Source organism: Carcharhinus amblyrhynchos, chromosome 3 (assembly GCF_965287045.1).
Source record: "Carcharhinus amblyrhynchos chromosome 3, sCarAmb.v2.hapA, whole genome shotgun sequence".
Classification (NCBI taxonomy): domain Eukaryota; kingdom Metazoa; phylum Chordata; class Chondrichthyes; order Carcharhiniformes; family Carcharhinidae; genus Carcharhinus; species Carcharhinus amblyrhynchos.
The window spans coordinates 1,862,226-1,877,976 of record NC_137326.1 but is presented as its reverse complement, the minus strand read 5'-3'; the positions used below and the strand labels follow the sequence as shown (position 1 = coordinate 1,877,976).

At 46.6% G+C, this 15,751-nt stretch overlaps 1 protein-coding gene across 2 annotated transcripts in view; it reads left to right on the top strand.

The window, feature by feature from the left end:
* The window catches only part of lamb2 (laminin, beta 2 (laminin S)), a 149,606-nt gene that overhangs the window by 115,733 nt on the left and 18,122 nt on the right, over nt 1–15,751 (top strand). For both annotated transcript variants that reach the window (XM_080218605.1, XM_080218604.1), the window contains 4 exons: nt 1,189–1,561; nt 1,871–2,055; nt 7,103–7,344; nt 8,157–8,360. In XM_080218605.1, coding sequence (XP_080074731.1) covers nt 1,189–1,561; nt 1,871–2,055; nt 7,103–7,344; nt 8,157–8,360 — 1,004 coding nt within the window. The remainder of the gene's footprint in view (nt 1–1,188; nt 1,562–1,870; nt 2,056–7,102; nt 7,345–8,156; nt 8,361–15,751) is intronic.

Sequence of the window (15,751 nt, the reverse complement as noted above, 5' to 3'; positions counted from 1 at the left end):
TGTGTGCACTTCGAAAGTTATACTGTATTTCGGATCTGAGCTAAGCAGGTAAATAGATATTGCTGTACTGTGTAACACCGCTGGCTCACCCAACTCAAATATATAAGGGCCAATTTTCCCATGGCTCCTTTCTCCCAAAGAGTGGGTACGACATTGTCTCCAAAGGGCACTGTGCCTCTCTAGATCTGGGCCTTCCAGGCTTTACTGCTGAGCTACTGTGGTTGGGTAGGTCTACAATGTGACATGGTCATTGCTGCCAGCACACTGGACAGCTGCCAGCAAGAAACCCCAAAGCATAAAGTTTCACTGGGCAGAAAATAAAGCTGAGTTGTCTGGGTAACTGTTGGGAGGTCTCAAACACACTGCTGTTTTTTAGCAGCATTCCTGCATGGATTGGTTGGTAGGCCAGGAACCTTCCTCCTCTTAGTCTGATTTCTATATTACTGCTGCATCTACACCAATTACAGCTCCACTTATTAATGAATATCTCTGGAGATCCAAGGCACTGGACCAGACCTGGAGACCTGTCATGCTAGATCTTCTCTCCCTTGCCCAGGCTCTGCAGAAAGAGAAAGTGGAACCACTGGATTTTATTAATGATTTGTTTCATTCATTTTTTGCTTTTGTTCTCAGTGGCAGCACTGGCTTGGTGGGTAATACTTTCTCTTTTGCTTCTAAGTCAGAGGGCCATGTTCGAATTTCCATATCGTAAACCTGAGTCCATATTCTGGGCTAACACTCCTGATTCCTTACTGAGGAAGTGCTACATAGTTGGGTGTGCACTTTTCAAATGGGGTGCTAAATAGTCAATGCTCTCAGCTGGAAGTAAAAGATCCCACAGCCACCACTTCAAAGAAAAGCAGGACAGTTTTCCTCAGTATATTAACCAGTATCGCTTAAACAGATTAAATGATTATCTTGTTGCTGTTTTGGGATCTTGCTGTGCACAATTTGGCTGCTAAGTTCCTACATTAGAACAGAAACATGATTGGCTGTCAAGCATTTTGGAATGTCCTGAGGTGATGATGAGACCCTGTAGAAATGGGAATTCTTCTCTATAGGGAAGCCTCTGATACCTCAGAACTTTATACATCAACCTCGGAGAGCTGACAGTTCGAGCCTCCTTTCCCCAAGGACCGCAAAAGTTTTATTAGTAATTTTCTCATCCTCTCCTTTTCATTGTGCCAGTGTGTGACTGTGACCATCGGGGCATTGAGATAAGCCAGTGCGATCGAGCTACAGGGCATTGCGTGTGCCGCCAAGGGATTTCTGGGGTACGCTGTGACAAGTGCACCCGTGGATTCTCAGGACAGTTCCCGGACTGCTACCCTTGCCACCAGTGTTTTGGAGACTGGGATCGTATTGTGCAGGACTTGGCGGCTCAAACCAGGCATCTGGTGGAGCGAGCGGGTGAGATTCGCCTCATTGGAGTCAGTGGCATGTACGAAAGTAACTTCCGCAGCCTAGAGGAGAAGTTGCTGCAAGCTCAGAGGATTGTAAATGCACGAAACGCAACCGCTGTGGCAGTGGCTGAGCTCATGAACCTGATAAGTGATCTTCGGTGAGTGACTCGTTCTCTGCACTGTGATGTGGATATTACTTCGGTGATTTTAAACCAAAACATTCAGGTCCTCTTTAGAAAATTGAAATAATTGCCAAGTAATGAATTTAAATTTCCGTGGCTGTATACTAACAAAGGATGGTTCTTTCAGTGATAATTAAAGATATGGGGCTTTGGCAGAAGAGTGGGATTACATCCATTGGGATATTAAAGGATGTGGGGAGTGATCAAGAGAATGGAATTAGACTGTGTGAATTAATGAACCATTCCTAATCTGAGACTGAAAGCCAAGTTTCATATATTTTCCAGGGACAAAATTACTAGGAATACGGACATTTTGAACGGACTTGAAGATGTTCTTACTGCAGTGCAAAACCAGAACAGTGGTGCCAGCATTGAGCTGAGTAACCTGGAACGTGAAGCAAGAGCCCTAAATCTCACCACCAAGGAACTGTTCAGAAAGTTTGACATCCTGAAACACTCCAATTTCCTTGGTACACTCTTTTCCTCTTCCCTACATGAGAAAATTGGTAGTTTAACTGTGTTGGTTCATTGAAAGCTAAGTGACTAGATGCGGCCAAATATGTGTGGAACTAAACTAAACTAGAAAAGGAAGGTGTAAAGGTTCAAGTTGTGGGCGGTTTAAAATGTGAAAATGATTTTAGCGAGTAGTTGGACAGAGGCTACTTCCTGATGGAGGAATCCAGAACAGGGGTGGGGGGGTTGGTGGTCAGTAAAATTGGACTGTTCAGGAGGGAAATCAAGAAATATTTGGTCATGCAAAAGGGTATTAAAAAACACTAGGGTTGGAATTCTCTGCCCTGGCATTGGGATGGGCAAGGCTCACAGAACGGAATTTTCTGTTGACCTGGGGTGGAATTTTACGAGCCTTGCCTGTGCAAGGTTGTAAAATCCCGGCCTAGAAGTCTTTTCTCCTGGAGGCTGTGGATCCTGAAGAACCGATGGGACTTTCAAGACTGGGTTTGATCATTTTTGTTGGATTAAGAGTATAAGTGAATATGGAGCATAGGTGGCTAAATGGCGTTAAGGTACAGATCAGCCATGATCTAACGGAATGGTGGAGCAGCCTCTGGGGTTTAAATATCTTCCTCCGGCTCCTATCATCTCCGCTGAGTTCCCTTCTCCCTTACACATTTATCAAATTTCCTCAGAAAAACATTTATTCTATTCACCTCAACCATTCCATGTTCATTAAATATAGGAGCAGTATTAGGCCATTCGGCCCACTGAGTCTGCTCAATCATTCAATCATGGCTGATATGCTCCTGGTCCTCATTTTTCTGCTTTCTCTCCATAACCCTTCTACCCATTACCAATTAAAAATCTGTCTAACCCCTCCTTAACTGTCCCAGCATCCACCGCACTTTGGGGTAGCAAGTTCTATATTCTAGCTATTCAATAGGTAAATAAGGAGGGGGGTGGGGGAAGGAAGGAGAGGGGGACCCAAAAGCCTCAACCCCTGAATCTGCACAACAGGTTTGATATTCTTGCTCCCAGTGTGGACAAGAACGAGGACTGCAAGGTGGACGAGCAAACTGCCCACGGTACAGTGGTGCAGGGAGAGGCCAAAGCGGAAGGAGTAAAGAGAAATGTAGTGGTAATTGGGGATAGTGTAGTGAGGGGCATAGACACTGTTCTTTGTGACAAGGATGAAGAATCCCGAAGGGTGTGTTGCCTGCCTGGTGCTTGGGTCCAGGATGTCTCATCTGGGCTGCAGAGGAACCTGGAGTGGGAGGGTGAGAATCTGGTCGTTGTGATTCATGTAGGTGCCAACGACGTAGGCAAAATAGGAATTAAGGATCTACAGAGGGAGTATGATATTCTGGGAACCAAATTAAAAAGCTGAACTGACAAGGTGGTTATCTCTGAATTACTACCTGAACCACGCGCAGATTGGCGCAGGGTAAATAGGATTAAGGAGGTGGACGTGTGGCTCAGGGATTGGTGTGGGAGGAATGGGTTCAAATTTATGGGGCACTAGCACCAGTATTGGGGCAGATGGGACCTGTTCAGATGGGATGGTCTTCATCCAAATCGTGCTGGGACCAGAGTCCTGGCGAATCGTGTAACTAGGGCTGTAGATAGGGCTTTAAACTAATCAGTGGGGGGGAGGGTGCAGGGGTGGGGGAAATTACAAAATCTAAAGTAAAGGAGAGGGTATGCGTGCAGGTTAATGTTGAGGATGTTCTGCTAATTAAAGGAGTAGGGGGCACGAGAGAGGTTAGTAGTGTTTCTACAAATAAGGTCCAGATAAAGGCTGGTATAAAGACACTTTACCTGAATGCACGAAGCATTCGGAACAAAGGGAATGAGCTGACGGCACAAATCAGCACAAGTGGGTATGATCTAGTGGCCATTACGGAAACGTGGTTGCAGGGTGACAGGGACTGGAAACTGAATATCCAAGGGTATCAGGTGTTTAGGAAGGATAGACAGGAGGAAAAAGGAGGTGGGGTAGCTCTGTTAATCAAGGATAATATCAGGGCAGTAGTAAGAGAAGATATAGGCTCCAGAGAGCAAAACGTGGCATCGTTGTGGGTGGAGATAAGGAATAGTAAGGGGAGAAAGACACTGGTGGGTGTGATCTATAGGCCCCCAAATAATAACTTAGAGGTGGGGCGGGCTATAAACAAGCAAATGATTGATGCGTGCAGAAACGGAACGGCGATAATTATGGGGGATTTTAATATGCATATTGATTGGTTGACCCAAGTCGGACGCGGTGGGCTTGAGGAAGAGTTCTTGGAATGCTGTCGGGATAGTTTCCTTGAACAGTGTGTAACAGAACCTATGAGGGAGCAAGCTATCTTAGATCTGGTACTGTGTAACGAGGCAGGTAGAATTAGGGATCTTCTTGTGAGGGATCCCCTTGGGACGAGTGATCATAGTATGGTTGAATTTCTGATGCAGATGGAAGATGAGAAAGTAGGGTCCCGAACCTGTGTCCTCTGTTTGAACAGAGGGGAGTATGATAGGATGAGAGCGGAATTGGCAAATGTAGATTGGGGGCACAGATTGGTTGGTGGGACAGTTGAGGAACAGTGGAGGGTTTTTAAGGAGATCTTTTTCGGTACTCATCAGAAATATATTCCGATGGTAAAGAAGGGCTGTAAGAGAAGGGATAACCAGCCGTGGTAATCGAAGGAAATAAAGGAGAGTATTAAATTAAAAGCTGATGCGTTCAGAATGGCTAAAATTAGTGGGCAATTAGAAGATTGGGAAAGTTTTAAAAAACAACAAAGAATGACTAAGAAAGCAATAAAGAAAGGAAAGATAGAGTATGAAGCAAAACTAGTTCTAAATATAAAAAATGATAGTAAAAGTATTTACAAATATATAAAGAAGAGAGTGGCTAGAGTGAATGTTGGACCCTTGGAGGATAGAGGGGGGATTTAGCAGTGGGTAACGAGGAAATGGCTGAGGCTTTAAACAAATTTTTTGCCTCGGTCTTCACGGAGGAGGACATGAATAGTTTGCCGGATATTAAAGATAGAAGGATGGTAGGAGATGAGGGCCTAAATGTGATTACTATCACTAGAGAGGTAGTGCTTGATAGACTAATGGGACTGAAGGTGGACAATTCCCCAGGACCGGATGGACTGCATCCCAGGGTTCTGAAAGAAACGGCAGAGGTGATAGTGGGTGCCTTAGTAATTATTTATCAAAATTCGCTGGACTCTGGGGAAGTGCTGGAAGATTGGAAAACGGCTAATGTTATGCCGCTGTTTAAAAAAGGTAGCAGACAAAAGGCAGGGAATTATAGGCCAGTTAGTTTAACATCTGTAGTTGGAAAAATGCCAGAATCCGTCATCAAAGAAGAAATAGTGAGGCACCTAGAAAAGAATGGTTTAATCGAGCAGACGCAGCACGGATTTGTTAAGGGGAAGTCGTATTTGACAAATTTATTGGATTTCTATGAGGATGTGATTAGTGCGGTAGACAGAGGGGAACCGGTGGGTGTGATTTTAGATTTCCAAAAGGCGTTTGATACGGTGCCTCACAAAAGGTTGATACAGAAGGTTAGGGTGCACGGAGTTGGGGGTAAGGTGGATAGAGGATTGGCTGTCTAATAGGAAGCAGAAAGTTGGTATCAATGGGTGCTATTCTGGTTGGTGGTTGGTGACTAGTGGAGTGCCGCAGGGATCGGTGCTGGGGCCTCAACTGTTTACCATTTATACAGATGATCTGGAGGAGGAGGCTGAGTGTAGGGTGACGAAATTTGCTGATGACATGAAGATGAGTGGAAAAGCAAATTGCATGGACTGTGGAAAGTCTGCAGAGAGATCTGGATAGGCTGAGCGAGTGGGCGAGGACCTGGCAAATGGAGTATAATGTTAGCAAGTGTGAGGTTATCCACTTTGACAGAAGTAATAGTAGGAGGGATTATTATTTAAAAGGTGAAAAGCTGCAGAATGCTACAGTGCAGAGGGACCTGGGGGTCCTTGTGCACGAGTCACAAAAACCCAGTCTGCAGGTGCAGCAGGTGATCAAGAAGGCAAATGGGATGCTGGCCTTCATAGCGAGGGGGATAGAATATAAAAGCAGGGAGGTCTTGCTGCAACTATACAGGGTACTGGTGAGGCCGCAGCTGGTGTACTGTGTGCAGTTTTGGTTGCTGCACTTGCGGAAGGATATATTGGCCTTGGAGGGAGTGCAGAGGAGGTTCACTAGGCTGATACAGGAGATGAGGGGGTTGGACTATGAAGAGAGACTAAATAGACTGGGTCTGTACTCGTTGGAGTTTAGAAGGATGAGGGGGGATCTTATAGAGACGTATAAGATAATGAAAGGGATGGATAGGGTAGAGGTAGAGAGATTCTTCCTGCTTAGAAAGGATAGCAGAACTAGAGGGCACAGCCTCAAGATAAGGGGGTGGCAGTTTAGATCAGAGTTCAGGAGGAACTTCACTCAAAGGGTGGTGAATCTCTGGAATTCTCTGCCCATTGAAGTGGTGGAGGCTACCTCACTAAATATATTTAAGTCATGGGTAAATAGGTTTTTGACAGACAAAGGAATTAAGGGTTATGGGGAGAAAGCGGGAAAGTGGAACTGATCCACTTCAGATCAGCCATGATCTTATCAAATGGCGGGGCAGGCTCGAAGGGCTAGATGGCCTACTCCTGCTCCTATTTCTTATGTTCTAACTTTCATAATTTTAAAGGTTTCTATTAAGTTCTCCTTTGCCTTCATTTTTCTGGCAAGAAGGGAGCCAGCCTTTCCTGATGCTGTATTTATATCTTCTGTTATCTTACCATCTTTTTGAATCTTGTCCATAACGCGTTCAGTTCTTTTGTAAAATACAGATTAGAACTCGAGCACTCGAAAGTGAGAAAGAAAATGAACTCTAGTGCTTGGTTTATATTTTTCATGGCTTTATTAACTTATATTGTCATTCTTCACCATTTGTAGATGAGTACCCCTAAATCTCTCAGATCATCTACCTCATTTAAGTGTTCTAATCACTTGTTTCAATGACAAATGGAATGGTCACTCCAGAGTAACATTGTTTCCTCTCACCAGGTGCTTATGACAGCATACAGAACTCTTACGATCAGTCGTGCCAGGCAGAGAGGATAGTAAATGGTTCCACTGTGACCTTTCCCAGTATAGTCAGTGTATCTGCTGGCACCCGTCGTAAGACAGAAGTGTTGATGAGGACGAGAAAAGATGATTTCAATCGGAAAAATGCTGCCAATAGACGTGCTCTCAATGACTTGGCTGCTAAAGTGCAAACATTAAACCTGAAGAACATTAATGAAAAGGTTTGTTGGGCTCGTTCTCTGCTTCTTGCAGAGCTGCTATTAATGGAAGTCTTACAAGTGGATTTAATATTTTTAATGCACCTCATTTCTCTGGAGATTTGGTTTCTCAATTCAGTGCTGAATATTGAGGAGTTGTAAGAAGTCTCACAACACCAGGTTAAAGTCCATCAGTTTATTTGGTAGCACGAGCTTTCTGAGCGAATGCTGTAAGACTTCTTACTGTGCCTGCCCCAGTCCAATGCCAGCATCTCCACCTTATTGAGGAGTTGTTAGCCTGAAACCAGGCATTTGCTGCTGGGTCAGAGGGCTTGTAACGAGTGTATATGTGTGTGTATATATAGAGAGATTGGTATTTATTATCTGTCACGAGTCTCCCATAAGGAGAAACTGAATTGTTGTTGTCGCTGTTTTGACAGTACTCCCTTCAAAATTACTTCCAGAATTTTGACCCAACGACAATGAAGGAACAGCTGATATAAATCTGCATCAGGATGGTGTTGCCATGTGCCTGCTGCCCTTGTTCTTCTGGATGGATTGCTGGTTTGGGAATATAACCACTCCTTTTCTATATTCTTTAGGTCATGTGGCAGTTGTGTGGCTACTGTTGAGGGCAGGGTAGTGGGTATGTAAAGGATTCAAAGGCAGTTAAATACAAAAAGAGTCACAGCAGAAGTAACTTGGTTCACAATCCCACTTGTCCTGACCCAAGGAGCTGTGAGCATGGTTCTTGGCTATGTCGAGTACCTGTAGAATGTGCTCATATTCATTTCCAGAATTCTTATAAAACTGATGCTTTTGATTGTATATTTCAGGTATGCGGTGCTCCTGGAGATTTACCATGTGCAGACAGCCCATGTGGTGGTGCTGGATGTTATGACGATGATGGAACCAGGCACTGTGGAGGTCTGAACTGTAATGGTGCAGTTGCAGTAGCTGACACTTCCCTTGATCGAGCCCAACAGTCAGAAGAGGAGCTCCGGAGAGCAATGAACGAGGTGGAGGAGCTATTTCAGAAGGTGAGCAGGGAGAGAATCTATAAACCTCACTTGTGATGGGCGTTTTTAGTCAACATGAAGTTTCAGCAGAGAATTTTGATTAATTCCCAGAATATGAGTAACTCTGGCATGGCCAGCATTTAACACTCATCTCCCATCAACCTTGAAAATGTGGGAGTGAGCCACTTCCTTGAACCATTGCAGTTGGTGTAGTGTACATACATTCACATTGATCTTAATGAGTGAGTTCTAGGACATTGTCCAGTCACAGTGAAGGAGCAGAAATCTAGTTCCATATCAGGATGGTGTTTATTTATTAGTTATTAATCACAAGTAAGACTTACATTAACACTGCAATGAAGTTACTGTGAAATTCCTCTAGTCGTCGCACTCTAGCGCCTGTTCACGTCAATTCACCTAACAGCACATCTTTCAGAGTGTGGGAGGAAACTGGAACACACAGAGGAAACCCTGTGTGTGTGATCAGCAAATTTGCTGATGACACTAAGATGGTTGGATTGGCGGGTACTGAGGAGCAGTGCCTGGCAATGCAACAGGACATAGACAGGCTGGTAGATTGGGCAGATAGATGGCAAATGGAATTTAATCCGGAGAAATGCGAGGTGATGCACTTTGGCCGGAATAATGTGGAGGGGAGTTATACGATAAAAGGTAGAACTATCCGGAGTATAGATACGCAGAGAGACCTGGGGGTGCAAGTGCACAAGTCCCTGAAGGTGTCGGTGCAGGTGCAGAATGTGATGAGGAAAGCGTATGGTATGTTAGCCTTCATAGGAAGAGGTATAGAATATAAGAGTAGGAGTCTGATGTTGCAGTTGTATAGAACGTTGGTTAGGCCTCACTTGGAGTACTGCGTCCAGTTCTGGTCGCCGTACTACCGGAAGGATGTAGAGATCCTGGAGAGAGTGCAGAGGAGATTTACCAGGATGCTGCCTGGTATGGAAGGGCTGTCTTACGAGGAAAGATTGAATGAACTTGGGCTGTTTTCCCTTGAGAGACGTCGGCTGAGGGGGGATCTAATAGAGGTTTATAAGATTATGAAGGGGATAGATAGAGTAAATGGTGGTAAGCTTTTTCCATTATTAGAAATGGATAGAACGAGGGGTCACGAGCTTAGGGTGAGGGGGGCTAGGTATAAGACAAATATTAGAGGGCAGTTTTTCACGCAAAGGGTAGTGGGGGTGTGGAATGCACTGCCGAGTAAGGTGGTGGAAGCAGGCACGCTAGGGTTGTTTAAGAGTCACTTAGACAGCCACATGAGCGGGCTACATATAGGGGGATATAGTAGGCCTTACTAAAACATTGTAGGCTTGGGAATACGTTTTGCCTCAGGGATGTTACAGTCTTTGCCTGTTTAATAATGAATTTTTTGTCTCCACAGGCATTTAAGTCCAGCAAGGGGCATGCATGCGGCAGGTTGCAGTGGGCTGCTCTTGGACGTTGCTTCGGGAGTTGCCTATTGCTTCATGTCGTTAGTGTGCTTAAACTGGACCATCTCGAGGGCAACATGACAGCTCAGAGACTATCTCTGTTGCTGTGCGGACACATGGATTTGGGCCTGTGTCTGTGGGAGTTTGCACGTTCTCCCCCTGGTTGCGTGGGTTTCCTCCGGGTGCTCCGGTTTCCTCCCACATCCCCAAAGATGTGCTTTTAGGCTGATTGATTGGGTACTAAATTGTCCCTAAATTGGACCTCCCTGATCCTCCTACATTAGGCGTAGACTAAAATCATGAATAGGACACTGAGACAGTGGGACGGCGGCGCGGGCTCGTTGGGCCGAAGGGCCTGTTTCCCGTGCGGTGTTGTTCTTTGTTCTTTGTACCCACGCAGACACAAGGAGAATGTGCAAACTCTGCACAGACTGTGACCCAAGCCAGGTATTGAACTCAGGTCCCTGGTGCTGTGAGGCAGCAGCACTAACCACTGTGCCACCGTGTTTGGAACTCCGTGTTTCCAACAAGTGGAGTATCTGTCTGATTAAAGGCCTCAGAGGCATGGTTTCTCATCTGATTGGACTGTGATGCTGGCTCCTGAATCTAATTTAAAATGAGTTAGATGACCATTTACAAGATGCCAGCTTTCCAAAATGAAGAACTACAATCTTTGATCTCATCTAAGAAACATATATATGTTTTCAGGGTTTTCAATCTCAACCTCGAGGCTGTGGTTGTAGCCAGCGTGTGGCTATCTGGGGTTTTGACTTGCTCAGTTTATCAGTGCGCTCCTGTTGATTGCTGTGGAAACATTGGGCAGTGCTCACTGGAGACTGATCTTTCTTGTGAATGTGTTTAGTACTGCTGCGCTGGCAAGGTCAGTCTGCTGGCTGCTTCAGGAATTGCGTTCCTTGACTTGGAGGGTCCTTTCTTTTTTGTGGCCTGACCTGAAGGTTGGTTTCTGCCCTATGTATATTATCTCCCATTCGAATGGTCCTCTGTTGTTCATCTAGCTCAGGGAGTCTAACTAGCTGGATTGCCTCGTCTCCCGTAAGATCATCTTTAGCTTGTAGGAGGTGAGAGAGTGAATTACATGCAACAGTCATCATGATTCTGTCTCAGATGTGCTCAGACTTTACCATTTTCACCTCCCTCTACCAGATCATTTATGAAGGAATCACAGGTCCCATGAGCAGTTGGACTCTCTTATTAAACTTGACTCTCCAATAGTTATTTTTTCAAGATTTTAAAACATCATCCAATTTGGCAGATGATTCATTGACAACTTGTTGCGCAAAGATGTTGTCTGCAACTGCCCCAATCAAGTGAAAAAGTGTATTGACTTGTTCTGCTATTTAGACCAGCCGCAATGCTGTATCTCCCAAAGATCCCATTTCTGAGACTGGTGTAGGCGGTGGGTGAATCCCAGTGTAGCTGGAAATGTGATCCATGTTGAAGATTGCAGGCTTCCAGATTGCATCACTGTTCACTGCTAAACAATGGATCTTCCCGCACTTACCAGTTTTTGGCAGGCTTTCCAAACTGGCAGTGGCACATCTTTCCCAGACAAAGAAGGATCCGCAATGGCTGCATGAGTTGGCTGGCTCCCGACTTAACTTAATCAGAACCACGGGCTTGCTGCTTAGGAATCAGAAGGCCATGAGGTACCTGAAGCGACGTATCACGACTTGGAGTTGGGGATTGGATTAGCAACAGATTTCTTCCAAACAGAGCTTCATACTGAATGAATGAAGATGGGTTTTTCAGGATTGGCTGGTCTGGAATTTTAAAAAGAAATTTCATCCACGCAGGATGTGGGCTCTGCTGCTGAAACTGGAGCTTCAGTGGAGATTTTTGCTGGAGTAAAATATCTACCTTTTCACTTCCAGGCTCTTCACTTTCTGGTGAAATTTCTCTGCATCTGTTGCTTCAGTTAGGAGTTTATTTAAGTTCAGAATCCATTCAGAGCATCCTTTTAATTAGTTTGTCTACGTTCTTGTAGGATAAGGGTTTTGATCCTGCATTGCCACCACGTTCCGTACCGTACCGGAAGTTAGGCCAGGGGATTGTCGTTAAGGGGGAGCGGGGGGTATAAAAAAGGGGTAGCAGCATAGAGCGGGCAGCATCGGGAGCGGGCAGCGGAGTGAGTGGGAACTGAGTGAGAAGGGCTTTGGCTCGCTGGGCTTAGGTGAGAGTAGGCTTAGAGAAGGTGAGTGACAGATTTTTACCTTTGGGCACTTACAGGAGGTTGGGACATGGTAGGGAATATAGGGAGGAATGTAAGTTGCGTCCGGTGCCACATGTGGGAGTTCCTGGTGGTGTCACGTGTCCCCAAGGTCCACATCTGCAGTAAATGTTTAGAACTGCAGCGATTGAGGGCCCGGGTCAGGCAACTCGAGGGGAGGCTGGAAGATGCGTTTCTAGTCAGGGAGAACGAGGAGATAATGGCTGGGAACCATGAGCAGGAGGAGGTCTCAAGGGCTGAAGAGAAGGGAGGATGGACGACTGTTAGGAGGGGAAAGAGGAAGAAGAAGAGTAGTCAGGGTCCCCCGGCCTCCCCGGAGGCCCCCCAAGGTTCGTCGGCAGGGGCACAGAAAAATAGGAAGGAAGGGGAGACTGACTTAGAGGGATGGAAGGGGGCTGGTAAGGTGATAGTGGTAGGGGATGGGAGGGTCCGAGGGATTGATAGGAGGTTCTGTGGACAGGGGCGCGACTCCAGGATGGTGGTCTGCCTCCCTGGAGCAGGGGTAAAGGATATAATGGAAAGGGTAGAGGGAATTTTGAAAGGGGAGGGGACCCAGGCAGAGGTCATAGTACACGTAGGGGAGGGAGACATAGGAAGGAGGAGTAGGGGAGAGGTCCGTAGGCAATTTAGGGAGTTGGGGGCCAAACTAAAGAGCAGGACCTCCAGGGTGGCACTGTCTGGGTTGTTGCCCAGTACGAGCAGGGCTAAGAATGACGAGATCATGCAGTTGAATGCATGGTTGAGGGACTGGTGTAGGGTAGAGGGGTTTACTTTTGTGGATCACTGGGAGGTGTTTAGGAGAGAAAGGCAATTGTACAGGAGGGGTGGGGAGGATTTGAACGGGAGGGGGACTAGTGTCTTAGCGGGGAGGTTAGCTGGGGTGTTCAGGAATGATTCAAACTAATAGGGAGGGGGGGTGGGGAGGTGGCTGGGAGAGAGTCGGGTGAAAGGAAAATTATAAGGGAGAAGGTGGTTCCGAGGGACACTTGTGGGTTGAACTGTGTCTGTTTTAATGCTAGGAGTGTGGCAGGGAAAACGGATGAGCTTAGGGCCTTGATGTTTGTGAGGCAGTTAGATGTGGTGGCTGTAACGGAGACGTGGTTACGGGAAGGGCAGGACTGGCAGCTGAATGTTCCCGGGTTCAAGTGTTTTAGGTGTGACAGAGGAGGGTTGAAGAGAGGTGGAGGGGTGGCACTGTTAGTTAAGGAAAACATCACAGTAGTGCAGAGGGAGGACAATATGGAAGAGATAGGGATTGAGTCGCTGTGGGTGGAGTTGAGGAATAAAAAGGGAGAGATCACATTGCTAGGGGTGTATTATAGGCCACCCAACAGCCTGAGGTCAGTGGAGGAAGGCATTTGCAGGGGCATTTTGGACAGGTGCAGGAAGAATAGAGTGGTTGTAGTGGGTGATTTTAATTTTCCCGGAGTGAATTGGAGGGGGCCTAGAGCTGGGGGTACGGAGGGAGAGGAGTTTGTGAAATGTGTTATGGAAGGGTCGCTAGAGCAGTATGTAACTAGCCCGACTAGGGGAGGGGCTATACTGGATTTAGTGTTGGGAAACGAGCCGGGGCAGGTGGGTGAGGTAGAGGTAGGCGAACATGTGGCGAACAGTGACCACAAGTCCGTCTACTTTAGGATAAAAATGGAAAGGGACGAGTGCCGTCCGAACAGGAGTGTGCTGAACTGGGGAAAGGCGAGCTATGGCAGGATTAGGAGGGAGCTGCAGCAAACTGATTGGGAGGGACTGTTAGCTGGCAAGTCCACGGTTGGCAAGTGGGAGGCTTTTAGGGACAAAATGAAATGGTTGCAGGGGAGGTATGTTCCGGTTAAGCGAAAGGATGGGAAAGGTAGGATTAGAGAGCCGTGGATTACGGGGGATATTGAAGACTTGGTCAAGAAGAAGAGGGAGGCGTATGTTAGGTCAAAACAAATGGGTACGGAGAGTACGCTGGAGGAATATAGAGAGAGTAGGAGGGAGCTAAAAAGGGGAATTAGAAGGGCGAAGAGAGGGCATGAGATGGCTTTGGCTGGTAGGATTAAGGAAAATCCAAAGGCATTTTATTCCTATATTAGAGGCAAGAGAGTAGTTAGAGGGAAAATTGGTCCTCTTAGGGACAAGAGTGGAGAGTTGTGTATTGAGTCGGAGGGAATGGGGGAGCTCCTGAATGAATACTTTGCGTCGGTATTCACGAAGGAGAGGGGTTCGGAATCGTGCGGTCTCTCGGAGGGAGCGGAGGTTCAGTTGCAGGATATAGTTATTACGAGAGAGGAAGTGCTAGGGCTTTTAGGTAGCGTAAGGACGGATAAAGCTCCGGGGCCTGATGGTATTTATCCCAGGCTGCTTAGGGAGGTGAAAGATGAAATTGCTGGGCCTCTCGCGCACATCCTTGTCTCTTCTTGGACACAGGTGAGGTCCCAGAAGACTGGAGGGTAGCAAATGTGGTCCCGTTGTTCAAAAAAGGTAGTAGGGATAACCCTGGGAATTATAGACCGGTGAGTTTGACGTCAGTGGTAGGGAAGTTAATGGAAAAAATACTTAGGGGTAGGATGTATGAACATTTGGAGCGTTGTGATCTGATTAGGGATACGCAACATGGCTTTGTTAGAGGGAGGTCTTGCCTTACGAATCTGGTGGAATTCTTTGAGGAGGTGACAAAAACAGTTGACGATGGGAGAGCCGTTGATGTCATCTATATGGATTTCAGTAAGGCATTTGACAAAGTCCCTCACGGTAGGCTGGTAGAAAAGGTTAAGGCGCATGGGATACGAGGCCAGGTAGCTAGGTGGATTGAGAACTGGCTGGGAAATAGGAGACAGAGGGTAGTTGTGGAGGGGACCTTGTCGGGCTGGAGGCCAGTGACCAGTGGTGTGCCGCAGGGCTCAGTACTGGGACCTCTCCTCTTTGTAGTTTACATAAATGACTTGGAAGAGGGCGTAGGTGGTGTGATCAGCAAGTTTGCTGATGACACCAAGATGGCAGGGTTGGCGGGTACGGAACTGGATTGTCAGGTGATACAACAGGATATAGATAGGTTGATGCAGTGGGCAGATAGGTGGCAGATGGCATTTAATCCTGACAAATGCGAGGTGATGCATTTTGGACGGAATAATGCAGAGAGGAGCTATGTGATAAAAGGTAGGCCGATTAGGAGTATAGACATACAGAGGGACCTGGGAGTGCAGGTTCACAAATCCATGAAGGTTGCGTCACAAGTGGAGAAGGTTGTTAGGAAGGCTTATGGGATGTTAGCCTTTATAGGAAGGGGCATAGAGTATAAAAGCTGCCGTCTAATGCTTCAGTTGTACAGAACGTTGGTTAGACCGCATTTGGAGTACTGCGTCCAGTTCTGGTCACCTTACTACCGGAAGGACGTGGAGTCTCTGGGAAGGGTGCAGAGGAGGTTTACCAGGATGTTGCCTGGCATGGGGGGACTGGGTTACGAGGAGAGATTGAAGAAACTGGGGCTATTCTCCTTGGAAAGACAGAGATTGAGAGGGGACATGATAGAAGTATATAAGATACTGAAGGGAATAGATAGAGTTAATAGTGAGAGACTGCTCCCTAGACTGGGTACGAACATGAGAGGTCATCATTTAAGGGTGAGGGGGGAGAGGTATAATTTGGAGGTGAGAAGAAGGTTCTTTACGCAGAGAGTTGTGGGGGTCTGGAACGCGCTACCGAGTAGGGTGGTGGAGGCAGGAACGTTGGAT